Source organism: Narcine bancroftii, chromosome 6, assembly GCF_036971445.1.
Source record: "Narcine bancroftii isolate sNarBan1 chromosome 6, sNarBan1.hap1, whole genome shotgun sequence".
Classification (NCBI taxonomy): domain Eukaryota; kingdom Metazoa; phylum Chordata; class Chondrichthyes; order Torpediniformes; family Narcinidae; genus Narcine; species Narcine bancroftii.
Window position 1 is genome coordinate 233,808,453 of NC_091474.1, and position 17,374 is coordinate 233,825,826.

Consider the following 17,374-nt stretch of genomic DNA (forward strand, 5'->3'; position numbering starts at 1 on the left):
CTGATGGAGGACCTCAGTTTTCTTCAGGCTGACTTCCAGGCCAAACATTTTGGCAGTTTCCGCAAAGCAGGACGTCAAGCGCTGAAGAGCTGGCTCTGAATGGGCAACTAAAGTGGCATCGTCTGCAAAGAGTAGTTCACGGACAAGTTTCTCTTGTGTCTTGGTGTGAGCTTGCAGGCGCCTCAGATTCAAGAGACTGCCATCCATGCGGTACCGGATGTAAACAGCGTCTTCATTGTTGGGGTCTTTCATGGCTTGGTTCAGCATCATGCTGAAGAAGATTGAAAAGAGGGTTGGTGCCAGAACACAGCCTTGCTTCACGCCATTGTTAATGGAGAAGGGTTCAGAGAGCTCATTGCTGTATCTGACCCGACCTTGTTGGTTTTCGTGCAGTTGGATAATCATGTTGAGGAACTTTGGGGGACATCCGATGCGCTCTAGTATTTGCCAAAGCCCTTTCCTGCTCACGGTGTCGAAGGCTTTGGTGAGGTCAACAAAGGTGATGTAGAGTCCTTTGTTTTGTTCTCTGCATTTTTCTTGGAGCTGTCTGAGGGCAAAGACCATGTCAGTAGTTCCTCTGTTTGCGCGAAAGCCGCACTGTGATTCTGGGAGAATATTCTCGGCGACACTAGGTATTATTCTATTTAGTAGAATCCTAGCGAAGATTTTGCCTGCAATGGAGAGCAACGTGATTCCCCTGTAGTTTGAGCAGTCTGATTTCTCGCCTTTGTTTTTGTACAGGGTGATGATGGTGGCATCACGAAGATCCTGAGGCAGTTTACCTTGGTCCCAACAAAGCTTGAAAAACTCATGCAGTTTGGCATGCAGAGTTTTGCCGCCAGCCTTCCAGACTTCTGGGGGGATTCCATCCATACCTGCTGCTTTGCCACTTTTCAGTTGTTCGATTGCCTTATATGTCTCATCCAGGGTGGGAACCTCATCCAGCTCTAGCCTTAGGGGCTGTTGAGGGAGCTGGTGCAGGGCGGATACGCTTAAAGCTTATGTAAAGGGACAGATTATTTCTTATACAAAAAATCTTGAGAATATGTAACAGAGTTGAATGGTTTAGAGAAAAATATAATGAATTTGGAAAAAGAATATTAGAAAACAGGGTTGCAGGAAAAATATAGATTATTAGAGAACAGAACAAAAAATTGAAATACAACATATTACAAACATATAGAATGGAAAATCTATATTAAAACTAAACAAAAATATTATGAACTAGGAGAACAGGCACATATATTTTAAAGGCAGAGGAGTAATCTAGAATGATAAATGCAATAAAAACAGAGGCAGATATTATAACATCTAATCAAAATGAAATAAATAATATCTTTAGACAATATTATAGAATTATTAGGAGCTGAAAATGAGATAGATGAATTTTTAACAAAATTAGAAAATAGAGAAGTTGATTTTGATTTACACATGAGAAGAAATTGAGAGAGCTTTGTGTTCTTTACAAGCTAACAAATCTCCAGGGGAGGAAGGGTTTCCTCCCAAGTTCTAAAACAATTTAAAGACTTATTGATGCCTCTTACGATGGATGTATTGGAGACCCAGACTTTCCCAGAATCTTTCTCAACTGTTATAATAACAGTGCTACCGAAGAAAAGTAGATATCCATTAAAAACATCATTATATAGACCTATATCAATCCTGAATGCTGATTATAAAATATTGGCAAAGGCACTAGCTAATAGATAGGGACAATATCTACCAAAATTAATACATACAGACCAGATGGAATTTGAGAAAGGAAGAAATTCTTCAAATAGTCTAGGTAAACTATTTAATATATTACATATGGCAAAATCAAAGTTGAAACCAAATATAACTATCTCCCTAGATGCAGGAAAAGCATTTGACTGATTCGAATGGTCTTTCCTATTTAAAAATCATTGGAAAAATTTGTATGGACAAAAAATTTATAAATTGGATAAGAAGTCTTCATCATAAACCTGAAGACAAAATTATAACTAATAAGCAGATGTCCGGTTTTTCCCTTGAGTAGATTGAGTAAACAGGGGTGTCGTCTGTACCTAGTACTTCTTATCCTCATGATTGAACCGCTGGCAGAGATTATAAGGAGAGAGCTGGATACTAAGGGCTTCAAAGTTGGACAGGAAGAACATAAAATTAGCTTATTTGCTGATATGTTATTAAATATGTCTGACCTGCCTGAGTCCTTGATAAAATTACAAACAAGATTAGAAAAATATAGAAGAGTATCTGGTTATAAAATAAATATGGATTTATGAGATAATGCCATTAACAATTTTTGATTATGAGAGATATCAAAAAGGTAGTAGATTTAAATGGAAGACAGCTGGAATCAAATATTTAGGAATAATGACAGGTGATAATTTACAGAACTTATATAAATTTAATTATACTCTTTTAGAAAAAAAATGATTTACAGAAATGGAAATGCATGTCAATTACTGCCTTCTGAGGCAGTGCATTCCACCGATCCACAACTCTCTAGAGTTCTCTCTGGAAGTGTTCTAGAATAGAGTTTTATCTCAACTCTATTCTAATGGCCTACCCCTTATTCATAAACTATGGCCTCTGGTTCTGGACTCCCCCAACATCAGAAACGTGTTTCCTGCCTCTAGCATGTCCAATCCCTTATTAATGTTATATGTTTCAATCAGATCCCCTCATCCTTCTAAATTCCAGTGTATACAAGCCCAGTCACTCCAATCTTTCAACATATGACAGTCCTGCCATCCCAGAAATTAACCTCGTGAACCTACACTGCACTCCCTCAATACCAAGAATATACTTCCTCAAACTTGGAGACTGAAACTGCACACAATACTCCAGGTGTTGTCATACCAGGGCCCAGTACAACTTTAGAAGAACCTCTTTGTTCCTACACTCAACACCCCTTGTTATGAAGGCCAACATGTCATTAGCTTTCTTCACTGCCGGTTGTACTGGCATGTTTATCTTCAGTGACTGATGTACAAGGACACATAGATCTCGTTGTACTTCTCCCTTTCCTAACTTGACACCATTCAGACAGTAATCTGTATAGCAACTTCGATCCAATAAATAGTCGCTTAAGGCTAAGGGAAACACTTATTAGTGATGAGTTTTCCATTAGTTTCAATACAAGTCCAGATGTATTCTCTTCTTTTTCTTTGGCTTGGCTTCGCGGACGAAGATTTATGGAGGGGTATATCCACGTCTGCTGCAGGCTCGTTGCTGACTGACAAGTCCGATGCGGGACAGGCAGGCACGGTTGCAGCGGTTGCAAGGGAAAATTGGTGGGTTGGGGTTGGGTGTTGGGTTTTTCCTCCTTTGTCTTTTGTCAGTGAGGTAGGCTCTGCGGTCTTCTTCAAAGGAGGTTGCTGCCTGCCGAACTGTGAAGCGCCAAGATGCACGGTTGGAGGCGAGATCAGCCCACTGGCGGTGGTCAATGTGGCAGGCACCAAGAGATTTCTTTAAGCAGTCCTTGTACCTCTTCTTTGGTGCACCTCCGTCTCGGTGGCCAGTGGAGAGCTCGCCATATAACACGATCTTGGGAAGGCGATGGTCCTCCATTCTGGAGACGTGACCCACCCAGCGCAGTTGGGTCTTCAGCAGCATGGATTCGATGCTTGTGGACTCTGCCAGCTCGAGTACTTCGATGTTGGTGATGAAGTCATTCCAATGAATGTTGAGGATGGAGCGGAGAAAACGCTGATGGAAGTGTTCTAGGAGCCGAAGATGATGCCGGTAGAGGACCCATGATTCGGAGCCGAACAGGAGTGTGGGTATGACAACGGCTCTGTACACGCTGATCTTTGTGTGTCTCTTCAGGTGGTTGTTTTTCCAGACTCTTTTGTGTAGTCTTCCAAAGGCGCTATTTGCCTTGGCGAGTCTATTGTCTATCTCTTTGTCGATCCTTGCATCAGATGAAATGGTGCAGCCGAGGTAGGTAAACTGGTTGACCATTTTGAGTTCTGTGTGCCCGATGGAGACGTGGGGGGGTGGGGGGTGCTGGTAGTCATTGTGGGGAGCTGGCTGATGGAGGACCTCAGTTTTCTTCAGGCTGACTTGCAGGCCAAACATTTTGGCAGTTTCTGCAAAACAGGACGTCATGTGCTGGAGAGCTGGCTCTGAATGGGCAACTAAAGCGGCATCGTCTGCAATGAGTAGTTCACAGACTAGTTGCTCTTGTGTCTTGGTGTGAGCTTGCAGGCGCCTCAGATTGAAGAGACTGCCATCCGTGCGGTACCGGATGTAAACAGCGTCTTCATTGTCTTTCATGTATTTTAATGCTTTATTTTAACACATAAATTTGAAATTATCTTCTTTAATGTTGACATGAAATAATCATAAATAACATCTGAACAGGTGCTTCATGAATACAGAGTAACATCAGTACTACTGGTCTACTAAAAAGGACTTTTCACTCACCCTTCTCTATGGCTCCATCTTTAATACCAACTGAACTCTAGCACGTTCTGCCCGACTGTACATGCTCCTACCAACATGGTCACATAGAACACACTGCGCATGCTTCAACAGCACACCAACCTAGAATACATTGAGCATGCTCCTGGAACCATGCATGCATATAACAAAGAAGCCCATGAAAAGTTAAAACCAACTTGGGATGCCTCTGACGACCACGTAGGGTCCAATGAGACACTGACCTAACAAGCTAAGTAAATTCTTTGCACATTTTTTGCCCTTTTGGCCCCTAATTATTATAATTATACATGTCTTAAATAATAATTACACAATAATACATATAACATACAAAACATAACATTCAAAGTTCATAGAGATCTTATTTCTTCTTTCTTCATAAGGCTAGAGGTTACTACGACACTCTGGATAAATAAAGCCTGTAATCTGCATAGTATGCAAACAACAAAATAAAGTCAGTTTGTACATAAAAGTTTCTTTGTCTCCAGAATCTTTGAGTTAAAATGTTGACCAGTAGACCTCAAATCTTCCTCAGGCAAAATAGACACAGCCTTCCCTTTGAGATTAACATGAAGTACCTCTTCAGCATGTCTTTTTGCTTTTGGCTTTCTTCCTTTCTTCAACATTCTGTTTTTCATAGGAAGAATTTGAACTTTTAACACCAAATACTGAAAATTTATTTGCTTCTCTCGATTTCAGTAAATGAGTCTCTTTAACCTTCCCTGCACCAGATTTGCTCATCCTTTTCCTCAGTTGGTTATAAATAAGATTCAAATGACATTATTTCTTCTTGTTTGTCAAATTCTTGAAATGCAAGTTCTCTTTCTTTCTGCATTATTACATTCTTGTTTGTTTTCTGTGGTCAACTGTTTTGTGTTATTAACAATGATTTGTTTCTTTTCAAAACATGAATTTCTTCCTCCAATCTTTTTCATTTTGATAATGCTGAGTCTCTTTCTTCAATAACTGTATTCATTTCTTCATCAGTTATTCTTTTCTTTCGCTTTCTGACTTTGCAAGTTTTATTTACAATTAAATCTTTATTCTTGTCAATTTCTTTCTGGACCTTTCCCTCAGTCACTTTCGAAACTGAAGAATCATTCTCATCTTTTTGAAATCCAGTTTTGGTTTCAATTACAAAATTAAAATCTTTCCTTTCAGTGTTTTCATGATTACCTAATATTTCCAAGCCCTTTTTCAACATTTTGTTCTCTGAATGCAAGTTCATCAAATTGTCAGTTACATATTTCTTTATTCCATCAGTGCAATTTTCTGCATATTTTAAAATTTCTTCATTAACTGCGCTGTAATCTTTGAGCTACAAAAACTACTTTCAAATTTGTTCTCAGTCTTTTGTTTTAGTCCTCCCTCTGATTCAAGTACACAGGAATAAGCACCAACATTATTTGCAATATCTTCTAATACTTAGTTCTTTCGAATCCTCTATTCAAAGACATATGCTGACAACTCTTTACAAGTTTCTTTGGCTGTCCTGTGTACCTTTCTAAATAATAAAGACAATCTTCAGGGTCTCAACTCTTGTTTTCAATATTGTGTCTAAAAGATCTCATAAATGCTTGTTACTGAAGTTTGAATCTCCTTCTTGAGCAAAGAAGATGGAGACTGTACTGGATCAATGATGCAGCTATTTCCTTGTTTCTTCTTATGGATAATATTTTGTTGTCCTGTTCACCGCCTCTTTTAGCAGGTAATGAATCTGGAAACCTCGCTGGAGTAGGTTCACTCATATTTCTGGTATTTGACTCGAATGCTAAGGATGCAGCATCTGACTGAACCCAAGCCACAGCTCTGTCAGCGATGTTACCACTTGTACATGTGGCTTGGCAACATCATGGTCTGGAAGAATTTGTTCTTGTATATACATGTCTTGTACCCTTGGTACTAAAATTTTTGTCCTAATAATGGGCTTTGTTTCTTGTGGCTCTTTCTTAAAATATGATTCTATACCATCACACATTTTAGGTAATTTACTTCGACCACCAGATGTCATTTAGTCTTCTAATACCTCCATTCTAGCCCTAGTAATAACAATCTTTGCTCCTAGCTCAAGCTGCTCCTTTCTCTTCCTTAGCTGCTTCTCCTGTTCTTGTAAAATATATTCATCCTTAAGCAATTTTTGTTGTGCAAGAAGAGCTGCCATTTCAGCTTAATCTTTGAACGTGCAGACGTTGTACTGGAAACTCTGGAGCTCACTCTAGAACAACTTTGTTTGCTTCTCTTATTTTCAACATTTGGGCCACTGTTACCTGCTTGTATTTCTTCCGGGAAGTCATCTGCTGTCTTCTTACTTACCTCTTTATCCAATTCGAATAGTACATCCGTTGCATCTTCAGACTTTTCTTCATCATCTTTTGGTGACACATATTCAGCCATTTCCACATTGCTGTCTTCAATGCAATGATTTTGCAATGTCTTCATTTCCATCTACCGAAGCCTTGGTTTCTTCTATTGCCAGCTTCAGTCTTGCCATAAGAACATTTTTACTTCCACTTTTATCTAGATTCTGTTTGCTAAGTTCCACGATCTTCATGTCTTTAATATGTTGCTCCTTTTAATAGCAAAGTCAACAGCTGCTTCAGCCATTTTTACTTGTCTTGTTCCACTGTCCTTCAAGCACAAACACGAGCCAATTCAACAGTCCCCAATGGACCAGCAGCAGCAAAATCCAAACTGTGTTCAAACTTTCCACAAATACACAGGAGTCCACAGACTTAAGCCCACCACTTCTAAAGGCTGCGATGTGCTGATATTAACAAATGAGTTTCCACAGCAGCAGCCGTCAATAATATAGCTGATTTTCAAGAAGTGTCTACACCAAGTTAATTATAAGACACTTTTTTATTAAATTAGAGACTTTAAATCACTCTCTGGCTGATACTCATAGAGGATGAATGTGGATTACAAATAGCCCTTAACTTGAGACATTTCAATGATGGCCAACATATAACTTTCAATATCAATCTATCTTTTAACCTTCGATTTTTTGTTCCAAACAATATCTTTAGTTCACTAATATATAGTGACTTTCATCCAATACTTGCTTAAGGCTAAGTGATACACCTATGAGTGACGCATTTTCAATTAGTTTCAATACCAGATGTATTTTAATTCTTTAACACATAAACTTGAAATTATTTTCTTTAATGTCGACTTGAAAGATTCATAAATAACATCTGAACTATGCTCTGTGAATACAGAGTAACATCAGTACTAATGGTCAACTACAGTTAAGGGCTTTTCACTCACCCTTCTCTATGGCTCCATCTTTAATCTCTAGCGTGTTCTGCCCCACTACACATGCTCCTACCGGCACAACCACATCGAATGCACTGCACATGCTTCAGCTGGCACTCCAACCTAGAATGTTCATGCTCCTGGAAGCATGTACGCACATAACAAAGATGGCTGCAAAAAGTAAAAACCAACTCGGGATACCTCCAATGACCACGCAGGGATCAACGGGATGCTGGCTTAACAAAGTAAATAAATTCTTTATACATTTCTGCCATTTTTCCCCCTACAATCTGCCTTCCTGTTCTTGTCATGCATCTGACCACTCACCCAATCTGTCCAAGTCACCCTGCATTCTCATAACATCCTCTTTACATTTCACACTGCCACCTAGCTTTCTTCTCTTCTTCTTCTTTGGCTTGGCTTCGCGGACGAAGATTTATGGAGGGGGTAAAAGTCCACGTCAGCTGCAGGCTCGTTTGTGGCTGACAAGTCCGATGCGGGACAGGCAGACACGGTTGCAGCGGCTGCAGGGGAAAATTGGTGGGTTGGGGTTGGGTGTTGGGTTTTTCCTCCTTTGCCTTTTGTCAGTGAGGTGGGCTCTGCGGTCTTCTTCAAAGGAGGTTGCTGCCCACCGAACTGTGAGGCACCAAGATGCACGGTTTGAGACGATATCAGCCCACTGGCGGTGGTCAATGTGGCAGGCACCAAGAGATTTCTTTAGGCAGTCCTTGTACCTTTTCTTTGGTGCACCTCTGTCACGGTGGCCAGTGGAGAGCTCGCCATATAACACGATCTTGGGAAGGCGATGGTCCTCCATTCTGGAGACGTGACCCACCCAGCGAAGCTGGATCTTCAGGAGCGTGGACTCGATGCTGTCGACCTCTGCCATCTCGAGTACTTCGACGTTAGGGATGAAAGCGCTCCAATGGATGTTGAGGATGGAGTGGAGACAAATATGCAAACATTACTTTTAATCCCTTCATCTAAATCATGAGTGTATATGGTAAATAGCTGCGGTCCCAGCTTGAGACCCCCCACTAGTCACTGTTCTGCCCTTCTGAAACAGACACATTAATCCCTACTCTTTGTTTCCTGTCTACCAACCAATTTTCCATCTATGACAGAACCCTACCCCCATGTGCTCTAATTTTGCCCACCAATCTCCTATGTGGGATCTTATCAAAGGCATTCTGAAAGTTCAGGTACACCACATCCGCTGGCTCTCCCTTGTCCATTTTCATAGTTACATTCTCAAAAAATTCCAGAAAATTAGTCAAGCATGATTTCCCCTTTGTAGATCTATGCTGACTTGGACCGATCCTGTTACTGCTATCCAAATGTGCCACAATTTTTCCTCTTATAATTGACTCCAGCATCTTCCCCACCACAGATGTCAGGCTAACTGGTCTATAATTTCCTCCACCCACCATTCGAAACACACTGAGGGTTGTAGATTAACTGGGCATAATTTGGCGGAACGGGCTCGTGAGCCAAAATGGCCTGTTACCATGCTGTATGTCTAAAGTTAAATATTTAAATGTAAAATTTATAGGGTATGACGAACACATCAGACTATCCTAATAGAGAGAGAAAAGTGGAGACTTAAAGAAGTGGTCAGAATTACAATTTGATAGCAGAATTCATGTAATTTTTGTAAAATAATTAATTAAATTACATTAAAGGTTTTAAACATAATTTTAAAAGCATATTAATATCTAATACACTAATTAGGCGAGATATGGATATAGGTAGGGAAAGAGCAGATGGAAATTAATCCAGACAAAAGTGAGGTTTTGCACATTGAAAGGTCAAATGAAAAAATGATTGTATACAATTAATGGGTCTAAAAATATTGATATGCAGAGGGATTTGGTATAATAGCTCATTGAAAGTGGCCAAAGAGAGTGGTAAAGAAGGCATATGACATTCTTGGCTTCATTTAATAAGGCATTGAGTTTAAAAGTAGGGAAGTCACATTGCAACAATACAAAATGTAGGTCAGACTGCACACAGAAGACTATGTGCAATTCTGACCACTCCATTACAGGAAGGATATGGAAAGGGTACAGAAGAGGTTTACAGGATGTTGCCAGGTTTAAAGAGTATGATTAATGGGGAGTGATTGGATAAACTTAGGTTGTTTTCTCTGGAGAATAAGAAGCTATAGGGAAACCTGAAAGAGGTTTATAATATCATGTGAGGAATTGATAGAGTGGCCAGTCAGAATCTTTTCTCCAGTGTAAAAGTGTAACAGACTAGAAGACAGGTGTTCAATGTGAGGGACTGAAGTTTAAGGGAGATGTGGGGGGGGGGGGGCAAATAATTTCCACAGAGAATGGAGGTGCATGAAATGGATTGCAAGTAATGGTGGAAGCGGGTAGCACAAAGCAGGTCATAGAGTTTTATTGCATGGAAACAGCTCCTTCAGTCAACGTTAACCAAGCTGACACCGTTGTCCACCTAAGCTAGTCACTTGGTGGTAATTTGCTGGTAAAATGAGAATATGACAAAGAAAAGTTTCTTAAAACACCGCTTAGAATGTTCAATACAAAAAAATTGCTCACAGTTTTAGAAATTTTACATTAATTACTATATTATTATGAATCTTATTCAGTAATTACTATGGAACTAGTCAAACTTACCACATGTGACTATCAGCATTCTGAGGGTCTAGATTAACTGCATCCAATGCTAACTCTTTACCTGAAAGTAATATTATGAAAACATTAAATATGTATAACAATAGATTTCAAACTGTGAAACAGAAGAAATTTCAATTGGGGCACAAATGTGAGGTCTTATTCAATGTACAATTAATTAGGTAGCAATTTGTTGGAAAAAAAGCTTTTAGAATATTGATCTTAACAGCACAGTAACAGAACTTGAGCCTACTGAGTCAAACAAATACCAGCAAACACCCATTTTTTTTTTACTTGCAAACCAAGTCTTTGCTGTAGCAAAATTCCACTGCAAACTGAAAAGTGGACTCAAGTGTACCATTCAATGACTTTTAAGATCCTGTTAAAAGGAAATCAAAGAAGCATAGATCTTTCAGAACAGGTATCAAAACAAGCTTTGTGATAGGAGGCGTTGGACAAAGTGAAAGCATTCTCCCAAATCCTTTGCATTAAACAATAAAAAGTAACAATATTTCAGGACACAGGAAAAAAGTATGCCAACTTCACTTGGGATATTCTCGGTGGATAGCTTCTAGCAAGGATAAATTTGTAAAAGTAACGGTTGGCTTCCAATATTCTACATGAAATCAGATCTTGAAAGTGGAGAAGATATTGTTTAGGCTCAAAGACACGCATTTGTTCAAAGCTTAAAGACTTAACAAGCCAAGAAATGAATTGATGTAGAAATCACCAAGCTGTATTTTTTCAAATTAAAGGATACGAAGAAACAATTTTACTTTGATGCCTTACCAATCATAGCATAGTTTTTTTTGTCTTCTACATCTGACGAAATGTCATGCATATCGCTATACGCCCTTGCTAATCGCCACAGAAATTCCACATTGTCCCAGAACTTGAAAGAGAAACAATATTTATCATAAAAACAAAAATACAGTTAATACTCAACAGCTTCTGTGGGGAAAGATACTTGAATGTATTTGATTGATGGCGCTTCCTCAGAACTGTGGAAGTAAGAGACGAAATGCATTTTAAAGCTGCAGATAAAGGAGGGAGGGCAAAGAGAACAAAATAGAGGGTCTATAGTAAGGGATATGAAATACTCAAAGAAAAAGTCACTTGAAATGACATCAATTATACACCCACCGACTCCCACAGCTTCTTCTCACCCAGTCTCTAGTAATTCCACAGCATCTATTCCCTGGATGAGACCTTCCAATGTAGAACATCCAAATGTTCTCTTTCTTTAATAAAAATGGATTCCTTCCACCGTAATTGATAAAGCCCATACCCTTATCTCCTCTATTTCTCACGCATTCTCACCCACACCCCCAGACACAACGGGTCCCTTTGGTCCTCACATTCCATTCCATTAGTTTCCACATCCGGCATTATCCTCTTCCCCCAACTTCAGCATGGCCTCACCGCAATCCACACCCTCTCCTCCCTACTCTGAACTACTTTTCACAGGCATCAGTCCCTCCAAGATTCCTTAGACCCCTCTTTCCTCCCCACCCATCCTTCCACTCTCTTCCCACTACAATTTCAGGAAGTGAAAAACTTGCCTCTCTATATCTCCCCTCACGTCCAGCTAAAGGCACAAACAGACCTTCAAGGTGAGGCAGAACTTTACTTGCACATCATCCAACCTACTGTACTGCATCTGGGGTTCTTGCTGTGAACACCCTTACATCGGTGAGACCAAAAGCAGATTGCGTGACTACTTCGCTGAACAGCTGTGCTTTGTCTGTGGGTCTGCACGAAAATGCCCATAAGCCAACCATTTCATTTCCTTTCTCCATTCCACACAGACACATCTGTCCTCAGCCTCCTCCTTTGCCAGGGTGAGGCCAAAAGTAACCCAGGGAAACCATACATCATATTCTTTTTTGACAGCCTTAAATCAGCATGAACTTCAATTCTTCTAATTTTGGGTAACCCCCAAACTCTATCTGGTTCCCATGTTTCCATTTAATTCACAAGAGAGCTTGAGAAACTCAGCAGGTCTGGGAGCATCCATAGGAGGCAAAGATATATAACTAACTTTTTGGGCTTGAGCCTTTCGCTTGACCAAAAAGCAGGCAGGTATCTAAATAAAAAGGTGGGGGGAGGGATAGGGGGAGCAGCACAAGCCAAAATCCACAAGGCCCTAGGTGGACTAGGATAGGAGGACAAGTGAGTGATGGCTTTGGGGGGTGGGGGGGTGGGGGGTAACCTCCCAAAGTCAATGTAAACGCTATCTGGTTAGAAGGTGCCCAGACAGAATATGTTGTAATTATTCCTCCAATTTGCGGGTGATTTCAGCTTGGAGATGGGATTGTGAATTGAAATGTGTCACCACTACGGCTGCTGCGGGACCTGCTGAGTTTCTCTACCACTTTTGTGTATTAACTACAATCACAGCGTTTGCAGACTTTCTTGTTTCATCTCAGTTTCTGTATCTGTTTTTAACCTATTCCCATTCTTACCCCACTTCCTGTCCGATGCCCCATCACCTCTCAGCCCTTCCACCCTACTTTGTTTCCTCTCTTAATTACTTGATATCACCCCTTCCTATTTTAGTCTTGATAAAAAGGTCATGACCCAAAATGCTGATTGATCATTTATATCCATGGATGCTGCCTGACCCTTTAAATTCTTCCAGCATTTAACTGCTCAGGATTCACAGCATCTGCATTTTTTGTGGTACTTGGTTGAAATGATTGTTCATTATGTTTTCACTTATGTCAACAATAATTAGGCACATAGATCAAAATGAGTAAAGAAAAGTGACTCAGCGAGAAAACAACTTGTATTAAATACTCTTAATTGATTTAGAGTGAATTAATAGAGGATAAAAAAAAGAATATATTATTGTTTAACCGTGCATTAGAAATCAGCATTACAGCTTAAATTACCAATGAGAAAGATCACATCCTTCATCCACATTTGGCATAAATTTTAGTCAACTCATCAGCAGAACATGTGAGCTCCAGCCTCTGAGTTCGAATCCTAATTTATTTTATTTATTTATCTCCCTGATTCCATCTTAAATGTTCTTCGATACTTACACAGTAAAAGGCAGGTCCCCAGGGAGTGCTGTAGAATTGAAAGTTCTAGGTGCACAAGAACATAGTTCCCTTTAAGTGTAGATAGATAGATAGGCTAGTGAAGAAGGCTTTTGTTGGCCAGGCCATTGAGGACAAGAGTTGGGATATGTTACAACTGTACAAGATGTTGATAAGATACTTTGGGAATCTTCTCTAGTTCTGGTCACTTAGCTTAAGGAAGGATGTCATTAAACTGGAAAAGGAGAAGATTCACAATGATTTACAACAAAGTTTGCGTGGACTAGCATCAGGGTACTGGAAATGTTTAGTCCCAAGTGCTGAAATTTATGATCCCCTCTTTTGGCTTGCTGGTATCGAGAGAGTGTTTGTTACCTTGGCACCTGGCCACTAGACCTTCAATCTCCTGCCTATATTCAGTCTCTTCATTATTTGATATTCAACCTATAATTGTGATGTCATTTTTTAATTGAAAATTTTATGTTTTAATTTTCATCAAATACAAATTATTAATCATTCATCTAAGAATACAATAAAATAAAGATTAATACAAAATGATACACAATTTTTTTCTTTTCTCCCCCTCCTTCAACCTTCCCCCAAAATAGAAAAAGAAAGAAGAGAAAGAAAACATCTGAAGAGAGATATAGATCACTATTCATATTATTCTAATATAATTATTTTATCTTCTAAATATCAATTGGGAGGAGGGGGAAGTATGGATGATGTAGATGGACTTTTACCAATGAAATCCATATACGGTTGGCAAATCAAATAAAAATTCCCAAGTTGATTCCTTAAACTATAAGTAATCTTTTCCAAAGGTATACAATTTTGTATTTCAGTCTGTCATCTATCCAATCTGATAAAATAATCCGATTTCCATGTTATTGCCACACATTTCCTTGCTATCACTATTGCTGCACTCAAAAACTTCTTTTGATATTTATCTGTTTCATATATATTGCCAAGTAAAAATATTCTCAGGTCTTTTGGTATTTGTATCTTCACTTGTCCTAATAATGTATTCAAATCTTTCCAAAATTTTTCCATTTTCACACAAGACCAAACTGAGTGTACTAAAGTCCCAATTTCTTTATTACATCTAAAACATTTATCAGAACAATTTGAATTAAGTCCATGTAATTTGTATGGAGTGTAGTCCAATTGGTGCAAAAAACTGTATTGAGCCATTTGGTATCTAACATTAATTGTATTTGTAACACTCTCTTGGCACAGTCTTGACCACGCTTCGTCTTGAATTTGTATATTCAAATCTTTCTCCCATCTTCCTTTTGATTTATATAATTCCTTTTTCTTCATAGTGTCTTGCAGTTTTATATACATAATTGTAATAAATTTCCTAACAAGTGAAATAAATTCAAGAAGTCTTAAATTTGTGTCTAATTTCTTTTTTAAATATGATTTAAGCTGATAATATGAAAAATTGTATTATTTGGTATATTATATTTCTCTCCTTTGTTCAAAAGTCAAAAAGAACCTAAAAAAATCTTTTATCCTCATTATTCCTTTACTGTGCCAAATATTAAGAAAAATATTTAAAGTAATAGAAATGTTGATTCTGCATTAACAACATCTTAGGCATTTGATAATTCTTAATTCTTCTTTCCATATGAATTCCATTCCATACTTTAAGTAAATGTGCTAAAATTGGTACTTCCATTTTTCTTTTCAAAAATTCATCATTTCATTTATACAAAAAGTACTCTGGGTTAATTTCTCCTATTTTGTTCATTTCAATCTATACCCATGCTGTTTTTTCTCCAGTTTGATAACAGGACAGGAATCTTAATTGTGTTGCTTTATAATAATTTTTATAATTACGTAATCTTAGTCCTCCATCAGCAAATTTAACGATGAGGTTGGAATTGTATTTAGGTACACAGTTGTAGGTCACAGGAGCTCACCAGGATTCACATTTCCAAGCACCATGAGATAGCAGTCATCTATCTCTACGTCTTGCTTTTCCTGAGGATACATCCGATAAATTTAGAAGTCCTCCATTATTGGGGTTTATTCATGACTCTGATAATGACGGAAAGAAATTTGAATGTGATAGTGTGTGATCTCACACTTGTGAATCTTATTCTTGACCATGAGAGGGGGTGGGGTTGGAAAGGAAGTTGAAGAGTGACCAAGGTGGCATGTTAGCTGCTTTTTCAAGGTAGGAAGAATTATAGATGGAGTCGATGGCAGTGTTGGGGGGGGGGGGGGGTGTGTGATGGGGGGAGGGAGGTGTACATGATGGACTGAGCCATGTTCACAACTTTGTACAGCTTCTTGAAGTCTTGGACAGAGCATCTCATGCACCTTGATACTCAAAAGTGCTGGAGAAACTCAGCAGGTCTCGCAGCGTCTATCAGTGGCAAGATATTATAATCACTGTTTTGAGCCTGAGCCTGATTGGATGCTTTCAATTGTGCACCTATAAAAGTTTTAAATTTTTTAGACATACAGCACAGTAACAGGCCATTTTGGCCCACGAGCCCATGCCACCCAATTACACCCGATTAACCCACGCCCCCAGTACATTTCGATCGGTGGGAGGAAAACAGAGCCCCTGGGGAAAACCCATGCAGACACGGGGAGAACATACAAACTCCGTACAGACAGCATGGGATTAGAACCCAGGTTCCGTTGCAGGCGCTGCAACAGAGTTGTGTTAACCACTACGTCAACCGTGGCACCCTAAAGTTAAGGGACGTTAAATTTCTTCAGGCTTCTCAGGAAGTAGAGGTGCTTGTGCATTTTCTTGGCCTCTACATCAACATTGGTGGACCAGGACAAGTAAGTTCAAGTTTATTATGACATGACTGTTTAAAAAACAACCAGATAAAACACCATTTCTCCAGACCACAGTGCACAAACATACATACATAATTACCAACATATAATAATTACATATATACATAAAAGGATAATGTAACATAAATATATAAAACATTTCAAAATAATTTACTCATTTCATTTATGAGATCCAAGGTTACAGGACTTCACGTGTGCTATAGTTCTCATGTACAGTGAAGCTATTCTCACTGGCAAAATAAGGGGTAAAGATGGGCCACTGGCACCTCGAAACCTGTACGTCTGGGCATTTGGGGCTCGTTAATCACAGATGGTAACTCATCCAGGAGAGGGAAAACTCTTATTTCAAACCTTGTGGCTATATCTGCTCACAGGAGAGACTAGGAATAAACCCCAAGGAAAAGTCCAGAGTTGGAGTCCCAAAGGCGACTGACTGCTGTACCCAGCACTAGCACGGCAACTCCTGCGATCCTGCTGGCACCAAACTGTATCAACTTTTGTCATCTCTTTTGACCTGTTATTAGCATGGAGAGGGGGAATCCCACTGCATGGGCAACATAGGGATCTCCATATCAACTCTGCCCTGGCTTGTGCCCTGGAGAAGCCACTCCAGCTTTGCTTTATAGTGTCGGATAAACATCCAGGATTGGCCTCAGTAGCCAACAAACTAGTGACTACCAGAGGTGTAGTACTCCTTGTTGACCATGACTAATATAGGCCACGCATACACGCACGCACACACAAGTGTGCGCACACCCTTGCAGATGCCTACCCCTGGATTGGAAAATAACAGATATATCTGTGTCCACAGGAGATATTTAAAACAATCCAAAACAAATATTGTAAATGAGAGGATGAGAAGTGGAAACTTGAATAGAAGGGGCCTTTAGAGGTTAGCTGCCTGTGACTAGAGGTGTTCCACAGGGCTCGTTATTGAGGCTGCTTCTTTTCTCGTTATACGTCATTGATTTGAATAATAGATGAGAGAACTTTGTGGCCAAATAATACAAAAATCGGAGAAGGGGCAGGTAGTCTTGAGGAAGCACTGAGTCTTCGGAAGGACTTAGCAGGTTTGGAGATTGGACATGAAAATGGGAGATGAGTATTGCAGATAGAGCACTGTGTAGAAAAGTACATGATCATGTACTTTGGTGGAAAAGCAGGGATGTGATGTTGAGGCTT

The 17,374-nt window shown here is 39.4% G+C and overlaps 1 protein-coding gene across 2 annotated transcripts in view; it reads right to left on the minus strand.

Moving 5' to 3' along the window:
- The window catches only part of LOC138737139 (regulator of microtubule dynamics protein 2), a 101,091-nt gene that overhangs the window by 46,423 nt on the left and 37,294 nt on the right, over nucleotides 1-17,374 (minus strand). For both annotated transcript variants that reach the window (XR_011340780.1, XM_069887705.1), the window contains exons 3-4: nucleotides 11,112-11,214; nucleotides 10,326-10,386 (exon numbers count right to left, since the gene is read on the minus strand). Coding sequence is in view for 1 of the 2 variants with exons in the window: in XM_069887705.1 (XP_069743806.1) it covers nucleotides 10,326-10,386; nucleotides 11,112-11,214 (164 nt within the window). In the remaining variant the exon portion in view is untranslated. The remainder of the gene's footprint in view (nucleotides 1-10,325; nucleotides 10,387-11,111; nucleotides 11,215-17,374) is intronic.